Raw genomic sequence first — 24,119 nt, 5'->3', positions numbered from 1 at the left:
TAACAAATAAAAGATAAATGGACAGTTTTATTTTTCAACAGAATGAAAACTGTATTACAGAAAACAGTTTGATAAAATGTGGGAACCCAATAAACATACAACCAATGAATGTGCCACCCCACAAAATTAATTTTTATAGATGTTAATATACCTTTAAGTACTTGCTAGTGTTCATAATTGAGTAGCATCTACTTTAAAACGTTGTCTCTAATTAGGTTTCATCCACAGCTCTAGTTAAATTCACCTTGACCTCATCGGTGATTTCACTCTTTCCTCCACGAAGACCAGCCAGGTAAATCTGAGGCCTGGGCACCCCAGTGCTGTCTTCCCTCATGGACTGGGTGCTAGTGTCCTTTGGAGGGTACACCTGGGAACAATTTTCTCTTCTCAAGTGACTGAGATCAGTTTGTACTGAGTGAGTAACTTTCTGGTGCAAATTAGCCTAAAGAGAAAGAGAATACAGGAATTAACATTTCTCTAAAGAACAAAAAACCTGAAATACTATCAGATACCAGTTAATATCTGCCTATTTTTGTCTTCAATCCACAAGAAATTAAATCCATAACATAGCATTTTTTCTATAAAACACTGGAAAATCTAGAACATAACAGAAAATTAAATATCCCTTACCAAGAAGTAGAAAAATATGTAAAATGTTGAAAATTGACCTCAAAAAACATACAGATTCAAAATTACAGTGAACTCAACCAGTTATTTGTTAATATAATCTAATTCCTTCATTATTATACTTTGAGATTCTTATAACTTGGATTTTTCCACTATATTTTTTTGACAAAAATTTAAGATTTATATACAGTATTATCTTTTAAAAATGGGCTTCACCCTAGATTTTTAACATAAAAGGGTCTGATGCTTTCCATTTGTATTTTACAGTATTCTACATTTTGCTTACTCCCTTTATAGATTACTAGTAAATGTGAGGTTAAACAGACTACTCAGGCTGGGAAGCAAGGAGGAGCTTATAAAAAGAAGAATAAGGTTGCTGCGGTTATAGTAAAGGCCATGAAAAACCTTAGAAGGCATTATAGCATGTGAGTGAAGAAGGAGACACCTGGAATTAGAGGAAACATTTTCAGAGTTTGAGATACTGCAGATGACTGAGAACCGAAACTACTCCCCAACACCCAGGTTATTGTCCACATTAATAAGACTTTACTATTCCACTGTCTTCATTAGCATAATTTTACCATTCCAAGAGACTCTTGCCTAAGCAAATAACTTGATTGCTCATTTCAGTACTACCTCAAAGATGTGTCAACTCTTCAGTAGTAAACATCAGCACACAGTTTCAGTCCTAAGAGTCTGCATCCCTTGCCTCAAAAAATCTTCTTGCTATTCCCACCAATGCTGGACTGCTTTTTCATGATCCTTACCCAACCCGATTCAAACCTCCATCCTACCCCCAGTCCATCTCAGTCATTGGAAGACCTGCCTTAGCAAACTTCAAATTCTCAATAAATTCTGACTTTGCAGTTCCTCTTCTGAGACACTGCCAAAGCACTGTTGAGGTGGTGTTTTCCCTTATGGCTGTAAGCAGTAAACTCAGCTTTGTCTTATCCACAGGTTGGGTAGGTGACACTTGGGGAGCTGGCATTCAATATAATACAGTTCTAGGGAATAATAAGGCCCAAGGTGAGAGTCAGAATTAAGTGGAGATTGAGGAATGGGAAGAGAGGGCTCAGTCAGTGTGAAGTTCAGACCCCTGAATACCCCATTCTCTTAACATTTCCAGTCCATACCTATGTTGCCACCTCTATCTCTCGTATCCTATCCAGCCATCATTTCCCTCCTCCTCTTTGCCTATTTGTATCTCAAAAGCAACCTAAAATATCACCTATGTTAATTTAGTAGAATTTTCATTTCATTTCTGTTACACCACTTACAAGGAGGTACTGAAATATTTTTAATGTAACAATATCACTTGCTAGACAATTAGCCCATGAAGAACAAAGTAGTGGGATATATATGTTACCTAATAAGTCTGATGAACTCAAGTGAGTTTAGTAGATAATAGAAAATAATATGGGGATTGGGCATTTCTTGAACTACAGAAGAGTAACTGATAGGAAGGAATACTAATGGAACAATGATCTGGAAGATATATAGGGAAACTGATCCTTCCTCATGCCAGGGAACTGAAAAGCTGCCACCAGAGTGAGTAGCAAAGGAAATAATGTGGTCAATGGGAAGCCTGTGAGAGACTGAATATACAAATGGACAAAGGCTAGACCATATGTGACAATAGAACTCCTTAACTTGCAGCCTCTGTATCGACCAGTCAGGGAAGCCAGTCTCAACCTCTGTAGCTGTAGCAATTGACCCAGAATGTTGAGGACTTAGCCAGCTTCTCCATGTTTTGGCTCCTTCTCCCCCAACTCAGGACCAACCAGAGAAACCTAGATATGCTCACCAAACCAATCATATAAAATGCCCTGCTTCTAGTTAGCCTGCCTCCAGTTTTCTCATGTTAACAACCTACAATCAGAGAACACCTAAAGGCTTCCCCCTTTTCTGACTATAAAGCTTTCCTACTCCTCTGCATGCTTTCAGTCTACCAAACAAGAAGTGACAGTGTCTAACTCCCTTGCTATAGCAAGCTCTAAATAAATAGCCTCCCTTTGTTCACATTTGGGTAGGCATTTTATTTCCACACCTGATTTCAGTTAAAGAGATGGATAAAATATACTAAAAAGGGGCTACAGACATAAAAGATTTTATTTTTTCCATACTATAAATATTCGTTGTTTAAAATGACAAGATACTATAAAGAGGGGTTGGTGGGGGGAATTTCACTGAATTGGACAGGGATGAGAGTTTCGAAGACAGGCTTTAAGGGTAGGTATATTGTAGTTAAGGTGACTGAGAATCAGAAGGATGAGAGTGCTCAGGGTCTGGAGATAATACGTTGTTCAGAGGAAAATATCTATGCTTTAATAGAAAAGGTCCAAAAAAAAAAAAAAAAAGAATGGTATACCTTAAGTGATTAAAGGAAGTTGGGAGTGCTTTAAATACTAGCACCAAGTTTTAAAACTGATGATAGATAGATAGATAGATAGATAGATAGATAGATAGATAGATAGATAGATAGACAGACAGATAAATAGATAGATAGATAATTACCATTGTTCTACATATGCTTAAAATTAGAAGACAATCTTATAATGTAAACCTAGCAAATTATAAATTATATTTTTGTTAGCAAAGAACACTGTATAAAACTCGTTATTTTATATAAATAATTTACCAACTCTTTAACAACAGATTAAAATTCCCCAACATATAATTTTAGAAAATATTGTTACAAACCAATTTTATAGCTTTTCTTCTTAATTCCCATTCATTCCACTCATATGATCTCACAATTGTTGGTGGCAGTATGTGTGTATCCGTCTGTGTGCTACTTTCACATTTTGTAATTGGTTTTATATAATGTTTGTCAGCATCTCTCATCTAAAGAAGTGGAGTTTTGTAATTAGTGCTTGGAAAAAATAAACATTATTTACCGATAACTAAAATATTTAGCTAAAACTGACAAAACACTTAAAAAACAAGAATTTTTGGACATGGAATATACTTGTAAATACCAGTAAAGAAAATAAGCACATAATTAATGAGCTGAATATAATTGTTTTTCTGGGAATTACGGCTTCATGATTTTGTTTATGTAGGGGGTATTTATTTTTAACTTTCATTTTAGATTCAGGGGGGCACATGTGCAGGTTTGTTACAACGGTATATCACACGATGCTGAGATTTGTGGTAGGATTGAACCCATCACCCAGGCAGTGAGCTCAGTACCCAATAGTTCATTTTTCAGCCTATGCCCCCCTCCCACTTTTTCTACTGTTGCAGTCTCCAGTGTCTACTGGTCCCACCTTTATGTCCATGCATACCCAATTTTTAGCTCCCACTTATAAATGAGAACATGCGGTGTTTGGTTTTCTGTAGGACGTGTATTTTGGAAGCAGAAAACATCCCTCATTCCCAAGTCAAATATCCCTCCCCACTTTGCACAACTGATAACATAAGTAAATACCTGTTGAAAATGGATAGAAATGGAAAATAGCTATTAAACATTAGGTAAAAATCACACCTATTTAAACTATCGAAACCTCTTTAAGACATATGTTGAACTCAAGCTATGCCTACATAGCAGGTTGTCAACCAAGGTTTTTGCTTTGTTTTTAGTTGAATATACTGATTTTCTTCTGGGGAATCCAATATTAAGAATTCACTAATTCCAGGCTACACAAGATATATTAGTGCTGAACATGACATTGTTGACGTTGTTGGAGGGAGTGGTAGAGGTTTAAGGAACTTAGGTCACAGTAAAAAGGAGGGAGAAGATATTCTTTCCAAACAACAGATAATCACTGAGTGTCTAACATTTGATATAATTTCTGACTATAAAATTATCTTATGATATAGTTAAGTAGATTTTAAAAATGCTAAAAAGATAGTTAACAATACTGTACCATACAAGTAAATGGCAAGTAAATAATTAGACAGTAAAGACTACATGAAAAAGACAGGGAGAAAACTCATTTCTGCAGATATTAAAGGTCAGCTGGGAATTAAATATCCAGAAAGACAGGAAAAAACAAGACCAAGTGTATAGGAAAAAATTATGCTTTAGTGGAAAACTATGCATTATCCACATACAACATACCTTTTCAGTCATCTGATTCTACGCTTTCACTGTCCTTGGGCTATCTTACAACTCTGTAAGTTATAAATGAGTGATAGCAAGACTAAATAATTTCTGTAGACATGCAGTCTATCCTGTCTGTAGAAGTTCAGCTGACTCCCTTTCCCCACGTGGAAAAATCAGTGTTGCCTCCATTTACACATTCATTTGAATATTCCTGATCTATAAATGTGTCTGTTCTTAGGGTTCTCTTTTGAACTGGTTATAACATCTACCTGGTCCCCTCATTGATTAATGAATAGATTACTCTTAACACATGTTCAGTTTCATATCTGCATATCTGCATGACAACAATTTTACCCATTTTTGAAAACTATCTTTTAACAAATAGAAGACTAGGCCATATAGAACAAGTTTAAGACCAGTATGTATCTCACAGTTTTTCTGACAGAGAGGTCATGGAGGGAATTAGTAGAAATAGAAGGATAAAAAGACATGTATGCCCCAAACACCAGTCCCCCAAATTTGGATTTCATCTTACAGACAAAAAACAGAAGAATTTTGAATTCAGAGTAAAATGAAAGGCATTTTCTAATTTGCAGAAAAATTATTAAAATTTTCTATTGTAAATTTTCCCCTCATAATTTTTCAAAGTAGTTGGCTCCTGCAATCATTTGTTCTAAATTAGAATTTTGTATAACATCTAATTAAGCAAACAATTACATGTGTTAAACTTAAGATAGCAACATTTATAATACTCATCAAAATGAATTACCAGCTCCAGGAACTCTACAATTTGAACAAATTTGAGAACTACTGACTTGGCAAACTTAATTTGGTGGTATTTTTTAATTTTTATGGGTATATAGTAGGTGTACGTAATTATCAGGTACATGAGATATTTTGATAAGGCACACAATGATTAATAATCACATTAGGTAAATGGGGTGTCCATCACCTCAAACAGTCATCATGTCTTCATGTTATGAATATTCCAGTTGTACTCTTTCAGTTATTCTGAAATGTACAACAAATTACTGTTGACTATACTCACCATGTTGTGCTATCAAATACTATATCTTAATCCATTTATTTAACTATATTTTTGTACCCATTAACCATCCCCATTTCTCACTCCCCACAACTACCTTTCCCAGCCCTCTGGTAATCATCATTCTGCTATCTCCATTTCAGTTTAGTTTTTAGCTCCCACAAAGGAGTGAGAACATATGAAGTTTGTCTTTCTGTGCCTGGCTTATTTCACTGAAAATAATGTTCTCCAGTTCCATCCATGTTTTTGCAAATGACAGATCTCTTTCTTTTTTATAGCTGAATAGTAGTCTGTTATGTATATGTACCACATTTTCTTTATCCAGTTATCTTTGATGGATACATAGGTTGCTTCCAAATCTTGGCTACTGTGGATAGTGCTGTAATAAATATGGGAGTGCAGATACCTCTTTGATATACTGATTTCCTTTCTTTTGGATATACATCTAGCAGTGGGATTGCAGGATCATATGGTATTTCTATATTTAGGTTTTTTAAGGAACTTCTATACTGTTCTCCATGGTGGCTTACTAATTTACATTCCCACCAACAGTGTACTAGGGTTCCCTTTCTCCATATCCTCACCAGCATTCGTTATTGCCTGTCTTTTTGATATAAGCCATTTTAACTGGGATGGGATGATATCTCATTATGGTTTTGATTTGCATTTCCCTGATGATCAGTGATGTTGAGCACCTTTTCATATATCTATTTGCCATTTGTATATCTTCTTTTGAGAAATGTCTATCCAGATCTTTTGCCTATTTTTCAGTTGGATTACTAGATTCTTTCCTACTTGAGTTGTTTGAGCTCCTTATATATTCTGGTTATTAGTCCCTTATCAGATGGATAGTTTGCAAATATTTTCTCCCATTCTGTGAGTTGTCTCTTCACTTTGTTGTTTCCTTCGCTGTGCAGAAGTTTTTTAACTTGATGTGATCACATTTGTCCATTTTTGCTTTGGTTGTCTGTGCTGGTGGGGAATTACCCAAAAAATCTTTGCCCAGTCCAATGTCCTGGAGAGTTTCCCCAATGTTTTCTTGTAGTATTAATAGTTTAATAGTTTGAAGTCTCAGATTTAAGTCTTTAATCCACTTTGATTTGATTCTTGTATATGGCAAGAGACAGGGTCTAGTTTCATTCTTCTGCACATGGATATCCAGTTTTCCCAGCAACATTTGTTGAAGAGACTGTCCTTTCTCCAATGTATATTCTTGGCACCTTTATTTAAAATGAGTTCACAGTACATGTATGGATTTATTTCTAGGTTATCTATTCTGTTCCATTGGTCTGTGTCTTGTTTTTATGCCAGTACCATGCTATTTTGCTTACTATAGCTCTGTAGTATAATTTGAGATTAGGTAATGTGATTTCTCCAGTTTTGTTCTTTTTGCTTAGGATGGGTTGGCTATTCAGGGTCTTTTGTGGTTCCATATAAGTTGGGTCTTTTGTGATTCCATATAAGTTGTAAGGTTATTTTTTCTATTTATGTCATTGGTATTTTGATAGGGATTGCATTGAATCTGTAGATGCTTGAGTAATATGAACATTTTAACAATATTAATTTGTCCAATCCATTATGTTGCTTTGTGTCCTCTTCAATTTCTTTTTTCTTTCTTTTCTGTTTTTGTTTGTTTGTTTGTTTGTTTGTTTTTGAGACGGAGTCTCACTCTGTCGCCCAAGCTGGAGTGCAGTGGCGCCATCTCGGCTCACTGCAAGCCCCGCCTCCCAGGTTCACACCATTCTTCTGCCTCAGCCTCCCGAGTAGCTGGGACTACAGGTGCCCGCCACCATGCCTGGCTAATTTTTTTGTATTTTTAGTAGAAATGGGATTTCACTGTGTTAACCAGGATGGTTTCGATCCCCTGACCTCATGATCCACCCATCTCAGCTTCCCAAAGTGCTGGGATTACAAGCGTGAGCCACCGTGTTCAGCCAACTTCAGTTTCTTTCTTCAATGTTTCATAGTTATCTTCATAGAGATCTTTCACTTCTTTGGTTAAGTTTATTCCTAGGTATTTAATTTTATTTGTGGCTATTGAAAATGGGATTACTTTCTTGACTTTTTTCAGATTCTTTGCTGTTGGCATACAGAGATGCTACTGATTTTTGTATGTTGATTTTGTATTCTGCAACTTTACTGTATTTGTTTATCAGTTGTATTAGTTTTTTGGTGGAGTCTTAAGGTTTTTCCAAATGTAAGATCATATCATCTGCAAACAAGCATAATTTGACTTCTTCCTTTCCAAGGTGGATGTCTTCATTTCTTTCCATTGTCTGATTGCTCTAGCTAGGAATTCTAGTACTATGTTGAATAACAGTGTTTAAAGTGGACATATTTGTCTTGTTCCAGATATCAGAGGAAAGGCTTTCATTTTTCCCCGTTCAGTATACTACCTGTGGGTCTGCTGTATATGGCTTTTATTGTGTTGAGGTATATTCCTTCTATGCCCAGTTTTTTTTGAGGTTTTTAAATCATAGAATGATGTTGAATTTTATCAAATGCTTTTTCAGCATCAATTAAAATGGTCATATGGTTTTTGTCTTCATTCTGCTGACATGATGTATCACATTGATTTGCATATGTTGAACTACCCTTGCATCTATGGGATGAATCCCACTTGGTCATAATGAAAGATCTTTTTAATGTGTTGTTGAATTCAGTTTGTTAGTATTTTGTTAAGGATTTCACATCAATGTTCATCAGCAATACTGACCTGCAGTTTTCTTTTTTTGATGTGTCTTTGCCTGGTTTTGGTATCAGCATAATACTTGCCTTGTAGAATGAGTTTGGAAGTATTCCCTCTTCCTCTACCTTTTGAAAGAGTTTGAGAAGGACTGATATTCATTCTTCTTTAAATGTTTGGTAGAATTCAGCAGTGAAGCCACTGGGTCCCTGGCTTCTCTTTGCTGGGAGACCTTTTATTAAGGGTTTCATCTCCTTACTTGTTATTCATCTATTCAGGTTTTGTATTTCTTCATGGTTCAATCTTGGTAGGTTTGATGTGTCTATGAATTTATTTCTTCTGAGTTTTCCAATTTATTGGCATGTAGTTGCTCATAGTAGCCTCTAATGGTCCTTTGAATTTTTGTGATATCAGTTGTAATGTCTCCTTTTTTATCTTTGATTTTCTTTGGGTCTTCTCTCATGTTTTCCTAGCCTGGCTAAAGTGTAACTATTGGCTAACAATTTGTCTATTTTACCTTTTTTTAAAAAGTACCTTTTCATTTTATTGATCTTTTATATTTTTTTCATTTCAATTTCATTTATTTCTGCTCTGATCTTTATTATTTCTTTTCATCTACTAATTTTGGGTGTGGTTTGCTCTTGCTTTTCCAGTTTTTTAAGATGCATGCTTGGGTTTTTTATTTGATATCTTTCTACTGTTTTCATGTAGATGGTTATTGCTATAAGCTTCTCTCTTAGTACTGCTTTTGTGTTTCCACTTTCATTGTTTCAAGAAATTTAATTTCCTTAATTCCTTCACTGACCCATTGGTCATTAAGGAACGTCTTGCTTAATTTCTATGTGTTTATATGGTTTCCAAAGTTCCAGTCTAGGTGTGATGGCTCACACCTGTAATCCCAGCACTTTGGGAGGCCGAAGTGGGTGGATGACTTGAGGTCAGGAGTTCGAGTCCAGCCTGGCCAACATTGCAAAACCCAGTCTCTACAAAAATACAAAAATTATTTTGTATTTTGTCTTATCCTTGAGACTGATCCTTGTGCTAAGGAGAAGAATATGTATTCTGTCGCCTTTGGACAAAATGTTCTGTAAGTATTTGGTCAATTTGGTCTACAGTGCAGATTAAGTCTTATGTTTCTTTGCTGATTTTCTGTCTGGAAGATATATCCAATGCTGAAGTGGGATGTTGAAGTCTCCAGCTATTATTGTATTGGCGTCTATTTCTCTCTTTAGCTCTAATATTTGTTTCATATGTCTGGATACTCCAGTGTTGGGTGCATATATATTAATAACTATTACATCCTCTTGCTGAATTGATACATTTATCATATAATGACCTTCCCTGTGTCTTTTTATAGTTTTTGTCTTAAAATCTATTTTGTCTGATACAAGTATGGCCACTCCTGCTGTTTTTTGGTTTTCATTTGCATGGAATAACCTTTTTCATCCCTTTATTTTCAGTCTATGTTTGTCTTTATAGGTGAAGTGTGCTTCTTGTAGGCAACAGATCATTGGGTTTTGTTTTTTTAAATCCATTCAGCTACTCTGTCTTTTGACTGGAGAGTCGTTCAGTCTATTTAATTCAGTGCTATTATTGATAAATAAGGGTTTATTATTGCCATTTTGTGATTTGTTTTCTGGTTGTTTTGTGGCCTTCTCTTTCTTCCTTCCTTCCTGTCTTCTGTTTTGTGAAAGTGGGTTTCTTTGGTGGTATGTTTCAATTTCCTACTTTACATTTTTGCGTATCTATTGTATGTTTTAAAATTCAAAGTTACCAAGAGGCTTGCAAGTAACATCTTATAACCCATTATTTTAAACTGATGACAACTTAATTCTGATTGCAAAAACAAGCAAAGAAAAAACTGATAAACCCCCCCCCCACCGCCACTTAACTTTTTGTTGTTTCTATTTAAATCTTATTATACTATCTATGTCTTTAAAAGTTGTTGTAGTTATTATTTTTGATAGGTTATTCTTTTAGTCTTCCTACTCAAGATATAAATAGTTTACACCCCACAATGACAGCATTATAACATTTTGTATTTGTCTGTGTACTTACTATTAATGAGTTTTATGCCTTCAGATGATTTGTTATTGCTTGTTAACATCCTTTTCTTTCAGATTGAAGAACTCCCTTTAACTTTTCTTGTAGAACAGGTCTGGTGGTGATGAAATCCCTCAGCTTTTATTTGTCTGGGAAAGTCTTTCTCTTTCATGTTTGAAGGATATTTTCACCAGATATATACTATTCTAGGATAAAAGTTGTTTTGTTTTGTTTTGTTTTGTTTTTTTCCTTCAGCACTTTAAGTATGTCATGCCATTCTCTCCTGGCCTGTAAAGTTTCCACAGAGAAATCTGCTGCCAGATGTATTGGAGCTCCTGTATATGTTATTTCTTTCTTTTCTCTTGCTCTTTTTAGGATCCTTTATCCCTGACCTTTAGGAGTTTGATTATTAAATTTCTTGAGGTAGTGTTTGGGTTAAATCTGCTTGGCATTTTATAACCTTCTTATACTTGAATTTTGATATTTTTCTCTATGTTTGGGAAATTATTTGTTAATATCTCTTCAAATAAACTTTCTACCCCTATCTCTTCTCTACCTCCTCATGGTCAATAACTCTTAGATTTGTCCTTTTGAGGCTATTTTTTAGATCCTGTAAATGTGCTGTATTATTTTTTATTCTTTCTTCTTTTGACTCCTCTGACTATGTATTTTCAAATAGCCTGTCTTCGAGCTCACCAATTGTTTTTTCTGCTTGGTCAAGTATTTATTGAGAGACTTTGATACATTCTTTGATTTGTCAGATTTTTCAGATCCAGAACTTCCTGTTTTTAATTATTTCAATCTCTTTGTTAAATTTATCTGATGGGATTCTCAATTCCTTCTCTGCATTATCTTGGATTTCACTGAGCTTCCTCAAAACAGCTATTTTGAATTCTGTCTGAAAGGCCACATATCTCTGTCACTCCAGAAATGGTCCCTGGTGCCTTATTTAGTTTGCTTGGTGAGGTCACGTTTTCCTGGATGGTCTTGATGCTTCTGGATGTTTGTCAATGTCTGGGTATTGACAATTAGGTATTTATTCTAATCTTAGCAATCTGGGCTTGTTTGTACCTGTCCTTCTTGAGAAGGCTTTCCAAGTATTCAAAGGGAATTGAGTGTTGTGATCTATGTCTTTGGTCATTGCAGCCATATGTATATTAGGGGGCACCCCAAGCCCAGTAACACTATGACTGTTGCAGACCCATAGAGGTACTGCCTTGGTGGTCTTGGTAAGATTGGGAGAATTCCCTGGATTACTAGGCAGAGGCTCTTGTTCTCCTCCCTTACTTTCTCCCAAGCAAACAAAATCTCTCTCTCCATGTTGTGCCAAATGGAGTGGGAGGAGAGGTGAGGCAAGCACCCCCTTGGACACCACCACTGGGGCTGTGCTGGGTCACACCTGAAGCCAGCACAGTACTGGGTTTCGGTACTGTGGCAACTATTTTCTGGCGACTGCTGATGTTTATTCAAGGCTCAAGGGCTCTTTAGTCAGTAAGTGATAGATCCTGCCAGGACTAGGCCTCCCCTGTCAGGGAAGTGGATTTCTTACTGGCCCAGGACAGATCTAGAAATGCCCTTCAGGAGCTAAGGCCCAGAAACAGGAACTTTAGGAGTTTGCTTTGCACTTTATTATACTGTGACTGAGCTGGCATCCAAGTTGCAAGATAAAGTTGTTTTTACTATCCTTCTCCTTTCCTCAAGCAGAAAGAGTCTCTCCTTGTGGCCACCACAGCGATGAATGTGGTGGATCACACTGAAGCCAGCATGTACTGGGTCTTGCCCAAGGCCCATGGTGAGTGCTGCCTGGCTACTATTGATATTTATTCAAAACCCAAGGGCTCTTTGGTCAGCAGGTGGTGAATTCTGCCAAAACTGGGTCCTTGCCTTCAGGGCAATGGGTTACCTTCTGGCCTAGGGTGGGTCTAGAAATGTCATCTACAAACTATGGCCTGGAATGGGGGCTTCAGGACTCTGCTTGGAGCTTTATTTTACTGTGGCTAAGCTGGTATCCAAATTGCAAGACAAAGTCCTCTGTACTCTTCCCTTTCCTCCCAGAACTCCAAGCAGCACTGTCTAGAGTTGGGAAAGGGGTAATGGAAGCACTCCCTTGTCTACTGCAGCTGGTGTCTCACTGGGTCACATGCACCCAAGTCCACTGGCTCTGAGCCCAGCATGGCACCAGGACTTGCCCAGGAACTGTAGTCAGTGTGGCCTAGACTGCCTTTCAAGTTTATCAGGACCCTAGTACACTATAGCCCATGATACTGGGCCTAGCCAGAACTCAGGTTCCAACTGCTGAGATGGACAGTTCCCTTCTGGCTAGGGCTAGTCTGAATGCTCCCGCCATGGGCACTGGCTGAATTCTACCCTGTACTGCTTTATGCTGTGACAGGGCAGCACTGAATTCCAATGCAAAGTCCCAACGATCACTTTACTCTCCCTCCACCAAGAACACAGATTCTCTCTCTGTGTCACGTGGCCGCTACTGGGGCATGAGGGAAGGGTAGTATAGGCAATTAAAGACTGTCTTTCCTACCCTCTTCAGTACCTCTTTCCTTGATATGATGTTTACAAAAGGTACTGTGATTGCTCTCCTGATTTTTAGTTCTTTTATGAAGGTCCTTTCTTACGTAGATACTTGTTCAATTTGATGTTCCTGTCGGGGGATGATCACTGGAGGGTTCTATTCTGCCATCTTGCTCTGCCTCTCAATCTGGTGGTAATTTGAAGGGTGAAACATACCTTTTTTTTGTTTTGTTTTGTTTTTGTTTTTTTTGCCATAAGTAGCTTTGAGACTTTTTATGGTAAGTGGCTATATCATAGCTCCAAAATTACACACACACACACACATTTTCATTTTTTATTCAAAGGAAATATATACACACATTTATAAAGAAATGGTACATTAAAAAATCATGATACTACCCAAAGCAATCCACAAATTCAACACAATCCCTATCATAATACCAATGACATTCTTCAAGAAATAGAAAAATAATCCTAAAATTCATGTGGAACCACAAAAGACCCAGATTAGCCAAACAATCCTGAGCAAAGAGAACAAATCTGGAGATATCACACTACCTGACTTCAAAATATGCTACAAAACTATAGTAACCAAAAGAGCATGGTATTGGCATAAAAACACAGAGACCAATAGACTAGAATACAGAACTCAGAAATAAATCCACACATTTACAGCCAACTGATTTTTCAACAAAGGTGCCAAAAGCACACACTGGAGAAAGGACAGTCTCCTCAATAAATGGTGCTTGGAAAACTGGATATCCATATGCAGAAGAATGAAACTAGACCTCTATCTCTCACCTTATGTAAAAATCAACTCAAAATGAAGACTTAAATGTAAGAACCAAAATTATGAAATTACTGGAAGAAAAGAGGAGAATGCTTCAGGGCATTGGTCTGGGCAAAGATCTTTTGGATAAGACCTCAAAAGCCCAGGCAACCAAAGCAAAAATAGAGAAATGGGATTATATCAAACTAAAAAGCTTCTGCACAGCAAAAGAAACAATCAACAGAGGAAAGAGACAACCTACAGAATGGGAGAAAACATTTGCAAACTATCCATTCAGGGATTAATATCCAGAACTTACAAGGAACTCAGCTCAGCAAAAACAAAACAAAAACAACAAATAATCCAATTTTAAAAAGGGCAAATGATCTGAAGAGACATTTCTTAGAATAAAACATATAAATGGCCAAAGGTATATAAGAAATGCTCAATGTCACTAATAATCAGGGAAATGCATAATCAGCTATCATCTCATCCCAGTTAAAATGCCTATTATAAAAAAGACAAAAAACAACAAATGCTGGTGAGGATGTAGAGAAAGGGAACTTTTTTTTTTTTTTTTTTTTTTTTTTTTTTTTTGTGAGACAGAGTCTCACTGTCTCCCAGGCTGGAGTGCAGTGGCACAATCTCCGCTCACTGCAAGCTCTGCCTCCTGGGTTCATGCCATTCTCCTACCTCAGCTTCCCAAGTAGCTGGGACTACAGGCGCCTGCCACCATGCCTGGCTAATTTTTTGTATTTTTTAGCAGAGACGGGGTTTCACCATGTTAGCCAGGATGGTCTCAATCTCCTGACCTCGTAATCCACCCACCTCGGCCTCCCAAAGTGCTGGGATTACAGGCGTGAGTCACCGCGCCCGGCCCGAGAAAGGGAACTCATACACTTTTGATGGGAATGCAAGTTTGATGGGAATGCAAGTCATTATGGAAAACAGTATGAAGGCTCCTCAAAAAAACTAAAAATAGAAATACCATATGATCCAGTAATCCCGCTGCTGGGCATATATCCAAAGGAAAGGAAATTAGTATCTCAAAGAGATATCTGCACTCCTATGTTTATCACAGCACTACTCACAATAGTCAAGATATGGAAACAACCTAAGTGTCCACCAACAGGAGAACAGATAAAGAAAATGTGGTATATTTACACAATAGAATATCATTCAACCATAAAAAAGAATGAAATCCTGTCATTTACAGCAACATGGATTGAACTGGAGGACATTATATTAAATGAAATAAACAAGACACAGAAAGACAAATACCATGTTTCACTCATGTAGGAGCTAAAAGGGTTGATCCCATAGATCATGCCCATATAAGTAGGGAGGAGAATAGTGGTTACTAGAGGCTGGGAAGGGCAGTGGATAGGGACAAAATTACAGTTAGAAAGGAGGAATAAGTTCTAGTATTCTAGGGCACAGTAGGGCAACTATAGTTAACAAAAATGTATTTTATATTTCAAAATAGCTAGAGGAGAGGATTCTGAATGTTCCCAACACAAAGAAGTAGTAAACATTTGAGGTGACGGATATGCCAGTTACCCTGATTTGATCATTATACATTATATACATGTATCAAAATATTACATGTACCCCACAAATATATACATTTATTATGTATCAATAGAAAATTTTAAAAATTAAGGACACATGAAAACTCAAGTTAAAAAGAGATTCTAAAACCAGGTCCAGTGGCATGTGGCTATAGTCCCAGCTAATTGGGAGGCCAAGGCAGGAGGATTGCTTGAAACAGAAGTTTGAGGCTGCAGTGGGCTATGATCACACAAAACCAAACATCGCATGTTCTCACTCATAAGTGGGCATTGAACAATGAGAACATATGGACACAGGGAGGGGAACATCACATGCTGGGGCCTGTCGGGGGTTGGGGGACTAGGGGAGGGATAGCATTAGGAGAAACACCTAATTTAGATAACAGGTTGATAGGTGCAACAAACCACCATGGCATGTGTATACCTATTTAACAAACCTGCACGTTCTGCACATGTATCCCAGAACTTAAAGTATAATAATAATAAAAAAGAAAATCTAGAAGAAATGGATAAATTCCTAGACACATACATCCTCCCAAGACTGAACCAGGAAGAAGTTGGATCCCTGAATAGACTAATAACGAGTTCTGAAATAGAGGCAGTAATAAATAGCCTACCAACCAAAAAAAGCCCAGGACCAGACAGATTTCCAGCTGAATTCTACCAGAGGTACAAGGAGAAACTGGTACCATTTCTTTTGATATTCTTCCGAACAACGGAAAAGGAAGGACTCCTCCCTAACTCATTTTTTGAGACTAGTATCATCCTGATACCAAAACCTGGCAGAGATACAACAACAACAAAAACTACAGGCCAATATCCCTGATGAACATTGATGTAAAAATCCTCAATGCAATCCTGATGCAAACTGAATCCAGCAGCTCATCAAAAAGCTTATCCACCATGATCAGGTTGGCTTCATTCCCGGGATTCAAGGCTGGTTCAATATATGTAAATCAATAAATGTAATTCATCACAGAAACAGAACAAAAGACAAAAACCACATGATTATCTCAACAGACACAGAAAAGGCATTCCGTAGATTTCAACATCTCTTCATGTTAAAAACTCTCAATAAACTAGGTATTGATAGAACATCCCTCAAAATAATAAGTGTCATTTATGACAAACCCACAGCCAATATACTGAATGGGCAAAAGCTGGGAGCATTCCCCTTGAAAACCAGCACAAGACAAGGATGCCCTCTCTCACCACTCCTATTCAACATAGTATTGGAAGTTCTGTCAGGCAAGAGAAAAAAATAAAGGATATTCAGATAGGAAGAGAGGAAGTAAAACTGTCTGTTTCCAGACGACATGATCCTCTATCTAGAAAACCCGACTGTCTTAGCCCAAAAGCGTCTTAAGGTGATAAGCAACTTCAGCAAAGTCTCAGGATACAAAATCAATTTGCAAAAATCACAAGCATTCCTGTACACCAACAATAGACAAGCAGAAAGCCAAATCATGATATGAACTTCCATTCACAATTGCCACAAAGAGAATAAAATACCTAGAAATACAGCTAGTAAGGGAAGTGAAGGACCTCTTCAAGGAGAACTATAAACCACTGCTCAAGGAAATCAGAGAAGACACAAACGAATGGAAAAACATTCCATTCTCATGAATAGGAAGAATCAATATTGTGAAAATGGCCATATTGCTCAAAGTAACTTATACATTCAATGGTATTCCCATTAAACTACCATTGACATACTTCACATATTAGAAAAAACTACTTTAGAATTCATATGGAGCCAAAAAAGAGCCCATATAGTCAAGACAATCCTAAGCAAAAAGAACAGAGCTGGAGGCATCATGCTACCCAACTTCAAACTATACTGCAACCTGCAGCAACCAAAACAGCATGGTACTGGTACAAAAACAGACACATAGACTGATGGAACAGAATAGAGAACTCAGTAATAAAACTGCACATCTACAACCATGTGATCTTTGACAACCAATGGGGAAAGGATGCCCTATTTAATAAATGGTGCTGGAAGAACTGGCTAGCCATATGCAGAAAATTGAAACTAGACCCCTTCCTTACACCTTATACAAAAATTAACTCAAGATGAATTAAAAACTTAAATGTAAAACCCAAAACTATAAAACTATAAAAACCCTAAAGGAAAATCTAGGCAATACTATTCAGGACATAGACACAGGCAAAGATTAAATGACAAAAATGTCAAAAGCAACAGCAACAGAAGCAAAAACTGATGAATGGGATCTAACTAAACTAAAGAGCTTCTGCACAGCAAAAGAAACTATCATCAGAGTGAACAGACAGGCCACAGAATGGGAGAAAAGTTTTACAATCTATCCATCTGATAAAGGTCTGATATCCAGAATCTATAAGGAACTTAAATTTGCAAGAAAAAAACAAACAACCCCATTAAAAAGTGGGCAAAGGACATGAACAGACACTTATCAAAAGAAAACATTCATGCAACCAACAAACATATGAAAAAAAGCTCAACATCATTGATCATTAGAGAAATGCAAATCAAAACCACAATGAGATACCATCTCATGCCTGTCAGAATGGCGATTATTAAAAAGTGAAGAAACAACAGATGCTGGTGAGGCTGCGGAGAAATAGCAATGCTTTTACACTGTTAGTGGGAGTGTAAATTAGTTCAACCATTGTGGAAGACAGTGTGGTGATTCCTCAAAGACTTAAGAACCAGAAATACCTTTTGACCCAGCACTCCCATTACTCGGTATATACCGAAAGGAATATAAATTATTCTATTATAAAGACACATGCATGTGTATGTTCACTGCAGCACTATTCACAATAGCAAAGACATGGAATCAACCTAAGTACCCATCAATGGTTGACTGCATAAAGAAAATGTGGTACATATACACCATGGAATAATATGCAGCTATAAAAAGGAATGAGATCATGACTTTTGCAGGGACATGGATGGAGCTGGAAGACATTATCCTCAACAAACTAACGCAGGAACAGAAAACCAAACACTGCGTGTTCTCACTTATAAGTGGGAGCTGAACAATGAGAAAACATGGACACAGAGGGGGAACAACACACAGCGGGGCTTGTTGGAGGGGCAGGGAGAGGGAAAGCATCAGGAAAAATAGCTAATGCATGCTGGGCTTAATACCTAGGTGATGGGTTGACAGGGGCAGCAAACCACCACAGCACTCATTTACCTCTGTAATAAACCTGCATGTCCTGCACATGTATCCTGGAACTTAAAATTTTAAAAGTAATAATAAATTTTAAAAATAAAAAAGAAAAGGGAGATGAAAATGCAGAGATAACAGATGCTGGATCAGGCAAATGATAAGAAAGTGGCTGCCATTGAAGCCCTAAATGATGGTGAACCACAAAAAGTCATTGACTTATTCACAGATGCCTTCAAGCTGAATCTCTTGACCATTCTGTATGCTAATGAGAGCCAGTGTCTTCAACAAATTACAGAGGCCAAATGCTGCCATCTGATACTGTAACAGAGCCATAGAAATAAATCCTGATTCAGCCCAGCCTTACAAGTGGCAAGCCTTACAAGTGGTTTTCGCACACAGACTTCTGGGCCACTGGGGAGAAGCGGCCCGTGATGTTGCCCCTTGTCTGTAAATTGGATTATGAAGATGCTGGCACAATGCTGAAAGTTCAACTTAGGGCCTAGAAAATTGCAGAACATCAGAGAAAGTATGAGCAAAATCATAAAGAGTGAGAGATCAAAGAAAAAATAGTTTAAAAGGTTCAAAAAGAGCATGAGAGAGCCCAGAAGGATCAGGAACTCAGTAGGCTCTCTTTCCCAGCTGGCTTTCCTGTGGAAAGCCCTGGTAATATTCACGGAGGAATGCCTGGAATGGCAGGAATGCCTGGACGCAATGACATTCTTAGTGAGCCAGAGGTTCTTGCAGCCATGCGGGTCCAGAAGTTATGGTGGCCTTCTAGGATGTGGCCTAGAACCCAGCAAGTATGTCAAAATACCGGTACAATGGAAAGGTTACAAATCTCATTAGTAAATTGTCAGCCAAATTTGGAGGTCAGGCATAATACCCATCTGATTAAAAAAAAAAAAAAAAAAAAGCCCTTGGTGAAGGAAGCGCAACCTGGACCATCTAATGGATGTTGCAATAATACAAACCACTCTACCTCTGACTTTCTCATCAAGAGAGCTGGGGTGCTTCGAGGATAATCCCTACCCCTCTACCCCAAATGCAGCTGAAGCATTTTACAGTGGTTTGCCATTAGGGTATGCATTCAGATAATGTTTTCCTACTAGGAATTACAAACGTTAAACACTTTTTAAACCTTAAAAATATTTAAAACAAATTTTAAAAGTCTCTTGGATTCTTTTTAAAAATTAGATATTAATAATAGCTTTGCAATGTAAAATGGAAACTCTTTGTGAGTATAACTAACAAACATAAACAGCCTGTAGTCTAAAGAAGAAATGCTAAAGAGAATTAGAAAATATTCAGAACCGGCCGGGCGCGGTGGCTCAAGCCTGTAATCCCAGCACTTTGGGAGGCCGAGATGGGCGGATCACGAGGTCAGGAGACCGAGACCATCCTGGCTAACACGGTGAAACCCCGTCTCTACTAAAAAATACAAAAAACTAGCCGGGCGAGGTGGCGGGCGCCTGTAGTCCCAGCTACTCGGGAGGCTGAGGCAGGAGAATGGCGTAAACCCGGGAGGCGGAGCTTGCAGTGAGCTGAGATCCGGCCACTGCACTCCAGCCTGGGCGGCAGAGCGAGACTCCGTCTCAAAAAAAAAAAAAAAAATATTCAGAACCGAACTATGATGAAAATAACTATGTTTAAAAGTATGCTGCAGAAACATGGATGTAGCTGGAGGCCATTATCCTGAGCAAATTAATGCAGGAACAGAAAACCAAATACCATATGTTCTCACTCAAAAGTGGGAGCTAAACACTGGACACTCATGGACATCAAGATGGCAACAATAGATAGTGGGGGCTACTAGAGTGGGGAGGGAGAGAGGGGGGCAAGGGCGGAAAAACTGTTGGGAGCTATGCTCACTACCTGGGTGACAAGATCAATCATACCCCAAACCTCGGCTTCATGCTTATAATAAACCCATGTAACAAACATGCACATGTGCCCCCTGAATCTAAAATAAAGGTTGTAATTATTTTTTAAAAACTTAAGTGACATACAACTCTCATAGTATAGTAAAAAGGAAATGTATTGCATTAAGTTAAAAAGAAAGGCTAAAAACTAATGAGCTAAGCATCTATCTTTAAAAGCTAAAAAACAAATAGAATAAAATAAATGAACTAGATAAAGGAAAATAATAAAGATCAGAGATGAAAATATAAAATGAAAGCAGTCATGAAATAGGGTCAATAAAGTCAAATGCTGATTCTTTAGAAAGACTGAGAAACTAGTGCTCTGGCAAGATTGATCAAAATAAAGAGAAGGCTGAAATAAACAATATCTGGAGTTTAAAAGAGACCATAAGATAATTTAGAGATTAAGCAAATAATAAAAGGATATTGTGAAATCTTCATGAGAATAAGTTTAAAAACTTAGATGATTTGAATAAATTCCTAGAAAAATACAACTTATTCAATCTGATACAAAAGAAATAAACTACCTGGAAAAAATTCCTGTAATCACAGAAGTAGTTAAATTTATAGTTTAATTTAGCATAGTTATAATGTTTCCAACCAAAGAAGCCCAGAGAACTTTATCAGCATACATTACCAGATAATTCCAATTATACATAAATTATTTCAGAGAAAAGAAAATGTAAAACATTCATACTCATTTATAAGACATGTATAACTTTCACATCAAAACAATGGACAGTAAAAGAAAGGAAATGCATAGGTTAATTGCACTGAGGAATATAAATGTAAAACTGCCAAAGAAAAATTAAAAAGCTGAACTCAAGAATGTATTTTTTAAATAAATAAACCATACCAAGTTGGATTGATCCCAGGAATGCAAAGTTGGCTTAATTTTAGAAATAATATAATTCACCACATTAGCAGATTAAAGGATAAATGCCAATCGCTCATCTCAAAAGATGCAGAAACAGTATTTGATACAATTCAATAATTATTCATATAAAAAACTCTCAGCAAATGAGATTAGAGAGGAAATCCTTAAGAAAACGAAATCCACAAAAAGCTACAATGAGCACTGCAATTATGAAATATCAGAAAATTATTTGGGGGGATAAGAAGACAAAGCTACCCAATTTCGCTACCTCTATTTAATACTATACTAGAGTTGCTTGTCAATGTAGGAAGATAAGACAAAAGTAGAGTATAATGACATCTACAGCCCTCCACAGTACAGACTGCAACATTAGCTAGTGCTCACTGTACTCTCTAATGGTGAAACAACAGACTACAGGAGACTGAATTGTATCTGCCTCTATTTTCAGTCTGAAGTCCAACTTTTACTTATCAAAAAAAGAAAGAAAGAAAAAGCAGGAAGAGTTTTTAATCCTTAAAAAATATCAATATAAAATTATAGCAAAAAAGGAAGCGGAATGTAACACATCCTGAACAATTTGCAGCAGCAGCAGCAGAATAAAAAAGTATTTCATTTAGTTGATTTACTGTGGTTGTTGATTGTTCTCTAGTCTCACGATGACGGAAGTTGCACGGTTTTTCAATGGGACCTAGAAGCTGCTGGAGGTTCTCCTGGCAGCAACCCCATGCAAACCAAAAATCTGGAAATCTTTTTACCACTCCAAGATCTGAGGGTGACATATTTTGGAAGGATCTGCAATGTTCCATTGTAAGTGTGACAAAAACTGACAATCAGGAAGCTTATGTACTCAGTGACAGTAGCACGTTTATCTCCAAGAGACGTTTTATTTGGAAGACATATGGGACCAACTTTTGCTGAAAGCACTGGTTCACCTGTTGAAGCCTGCTAGGGATTACAGCGGATTTGGCTCAATGAAAAGCTTCTCTTATTTGCCTGAAATTTCATGAAGCCTTCTCACCAAGTGTGCCCACACCAGAATTTCCAGGAAGAAACAGTTTCTTAATATAATTTTCCCAAGTGGAATAGCATATTGTATGGAATGTGTGAATTCTGACTGTTGGTACTTGTACATACTCTGGATTTCCCAGAGAATCTGGCAAGCAAACAGATTAAACCCTGGAAATTTTGATAGTGAGCTTGACCAAGCAGTTATGAATCAGTCCTACATGAAAGATGGCATCACTACAAAGGATGTCACTCATGAGAGTGGAAATAGTGACCTAATACTAGGTTCTGCCACACTGTTAAATCCTTGTGGGTATTCAATCAATGGAATGAAATCGGATGGAATTTACCAGACTATTCACATCACTCCAGAAACATAATTTTTTTATGTTAGCTTCAAAACAACCTTAAGTCAGACCTTTTATGATGACCTGGCTGGGAAAGTTGTGGAAGTCTTTCATGCAGGAAAATTTGTGCTACCTTGCTTGTAAATCATAGTTTTAAATGTCACACACTACTTTCTTTGCCCCTAGAATATGGAAGGTTTTAAATGTCCTGATTGCCAGAGTACTATGTTCAATGATTACAATTTTGTTCTTAGCGGTTTTGCTAAGAAGCAGCCAACAGCAGAGCTGATTAAGAAAAATGAAGAAAAAATGCAAAATGAAAACACCCATAGAAGGGTGATGGTTGCTTTCTAGAGACTGATACCCTAGGGTCATGCTTTCTGTAACCACCACCTTGTCATTGTAAAAAGCCCCACATGGGCCGGGCACGGTGGCTCACGCCTGTAATCCCAGCACTTTGGGAGGCCCAGGCGGGTTGACCACGAGGTCAGGAGATCGAGACCATCCTAGCTAACACGGTGAAACCCTGTCTCTACTAAAAATACAAATAAATTAGCTGGGCGTGGTGGCGGGCGCCTGTAGTGCCAGCTTCTCTGGAGGCTGAGGCAGGAGAATGGTGTGAACCCGGGAGGCGGAGCTTGCAGTGAGCCGAGATCGTGCCACTGCACTCCAGCCTGGGCGACAGAGCAAGACTCTGTCTCAAAAAAAAAGAAAAAAAAAAAAGCCCCACATGTGCTATAGTTTAATCATTTTGAATTTTATGCATTAGTATATCAAAGAGCTACATACTATATCTTCCATGTATACGCTCTTCCTTGTTTAAGTATTCAGTACACTCTTGCTGTGAAAATGGAGTGCTTGTAGAAAAAACAAACAAACCTTTTACTATATGAAACTTTGTAACACTTGTGAAAGCAGTTCAGCTTGGTTTATGCATAGTGTAATATTTCTCCAAGTACCACCCAAAATTCCCCACAGAACTGTCATCCTCATTAGGCGCTGGCCTCAGCCTTACCACTGGGGACATTACATTGCTGCCAGAATTTTACATCCAATTTACCTCTATTTTCTAGATATTCTCTACTTATGTTATCAAAACCACTTTCTACTTCATACAGATGCTTTCTGCAATAGCAATTAAAATTTTCCATCTATGAGTTGAGTCTTAAGAAAATGATTGCAATTATTCATTTTGCATATTACGATTTTAACATTATCGCTCCCTGCATTTGCAGTCCTCTGATTTATTTCCTCACCAGGATGCCCCCCACTCCCCACAACAACACTCACCTCCTGTAATAAAGCAATATAGCGTTAAAAAAATACAAAGTCTAGGGGAAAGAATTATTATTTGCATATATTGTGATGGCCCACATTAAAAAAAAAAACAACTAACAGACTCTAAATATCAATAGACTGTCAAATATCAATTATTAGAATTAGTAAGGGAGTTTATTAAGGTTGCTGAATATAAAATCAATATGCAGAAATAAAC

The 24,119-nt window shown here is 37.4% G+C and overlaps 1 protein-coding gene and 2 pseudogenes across 1 annotated transcript in view; 2 read left to right on the top strand and 1 right to left on the bottom strand.

Moving 5' to 3' along the window:
- Nucleotides 1-24,119, bottom strand: part of CFAP206 (cilia and flagella associated protein 206) — a 55,170-nt gene continuing 31,051 nt past the window's right edge. Inside the window, exons 12-13 of the mRNA XM_025383748.1 lie at nucleotides 3,328-3,471; nucleotides 1-442 (exon numbers count right to left, since the gene is read on the bottom strand). Coding sequence (XP_025239533.1) covers nucleotides 212-442; nucleotides 3,328-3,471 — 375 coding nt within the window. The 3' untranslated portion in view covers nucleotides 1-211. The remainder of the gene's footprint in view (nucleotides 443-3,327; nucleotides 3,472-24,119) is intronic.
- Nucleotides 3,947-19,356, top strand: LOC112622130 (annotated as a pseudogene).
- On the top strand, nucleotides 21,929-22,978 carry LOC112622129 (annotated as a pseudogene).

This window comes from Theropithecus gelada, chromosome 4 (assembly GCF_003255815.1).
Source record: "Theropithecus gelada isolate Dixy chromosome 4, Tgel_1.0, whole genome shotgun sequence".
Taxonomy (NCBI): domain Eukaryota; kingdom Metazoa; phylum Chordata; class Mammalia; order Primates; family Cercopithecidae; genus Theropithecus; species Theropithecus gelada.
Note: the sequence above shows the minus strand (reverse complement) of the source record. Positions and strands in the feature narration are given on the sequence as shown.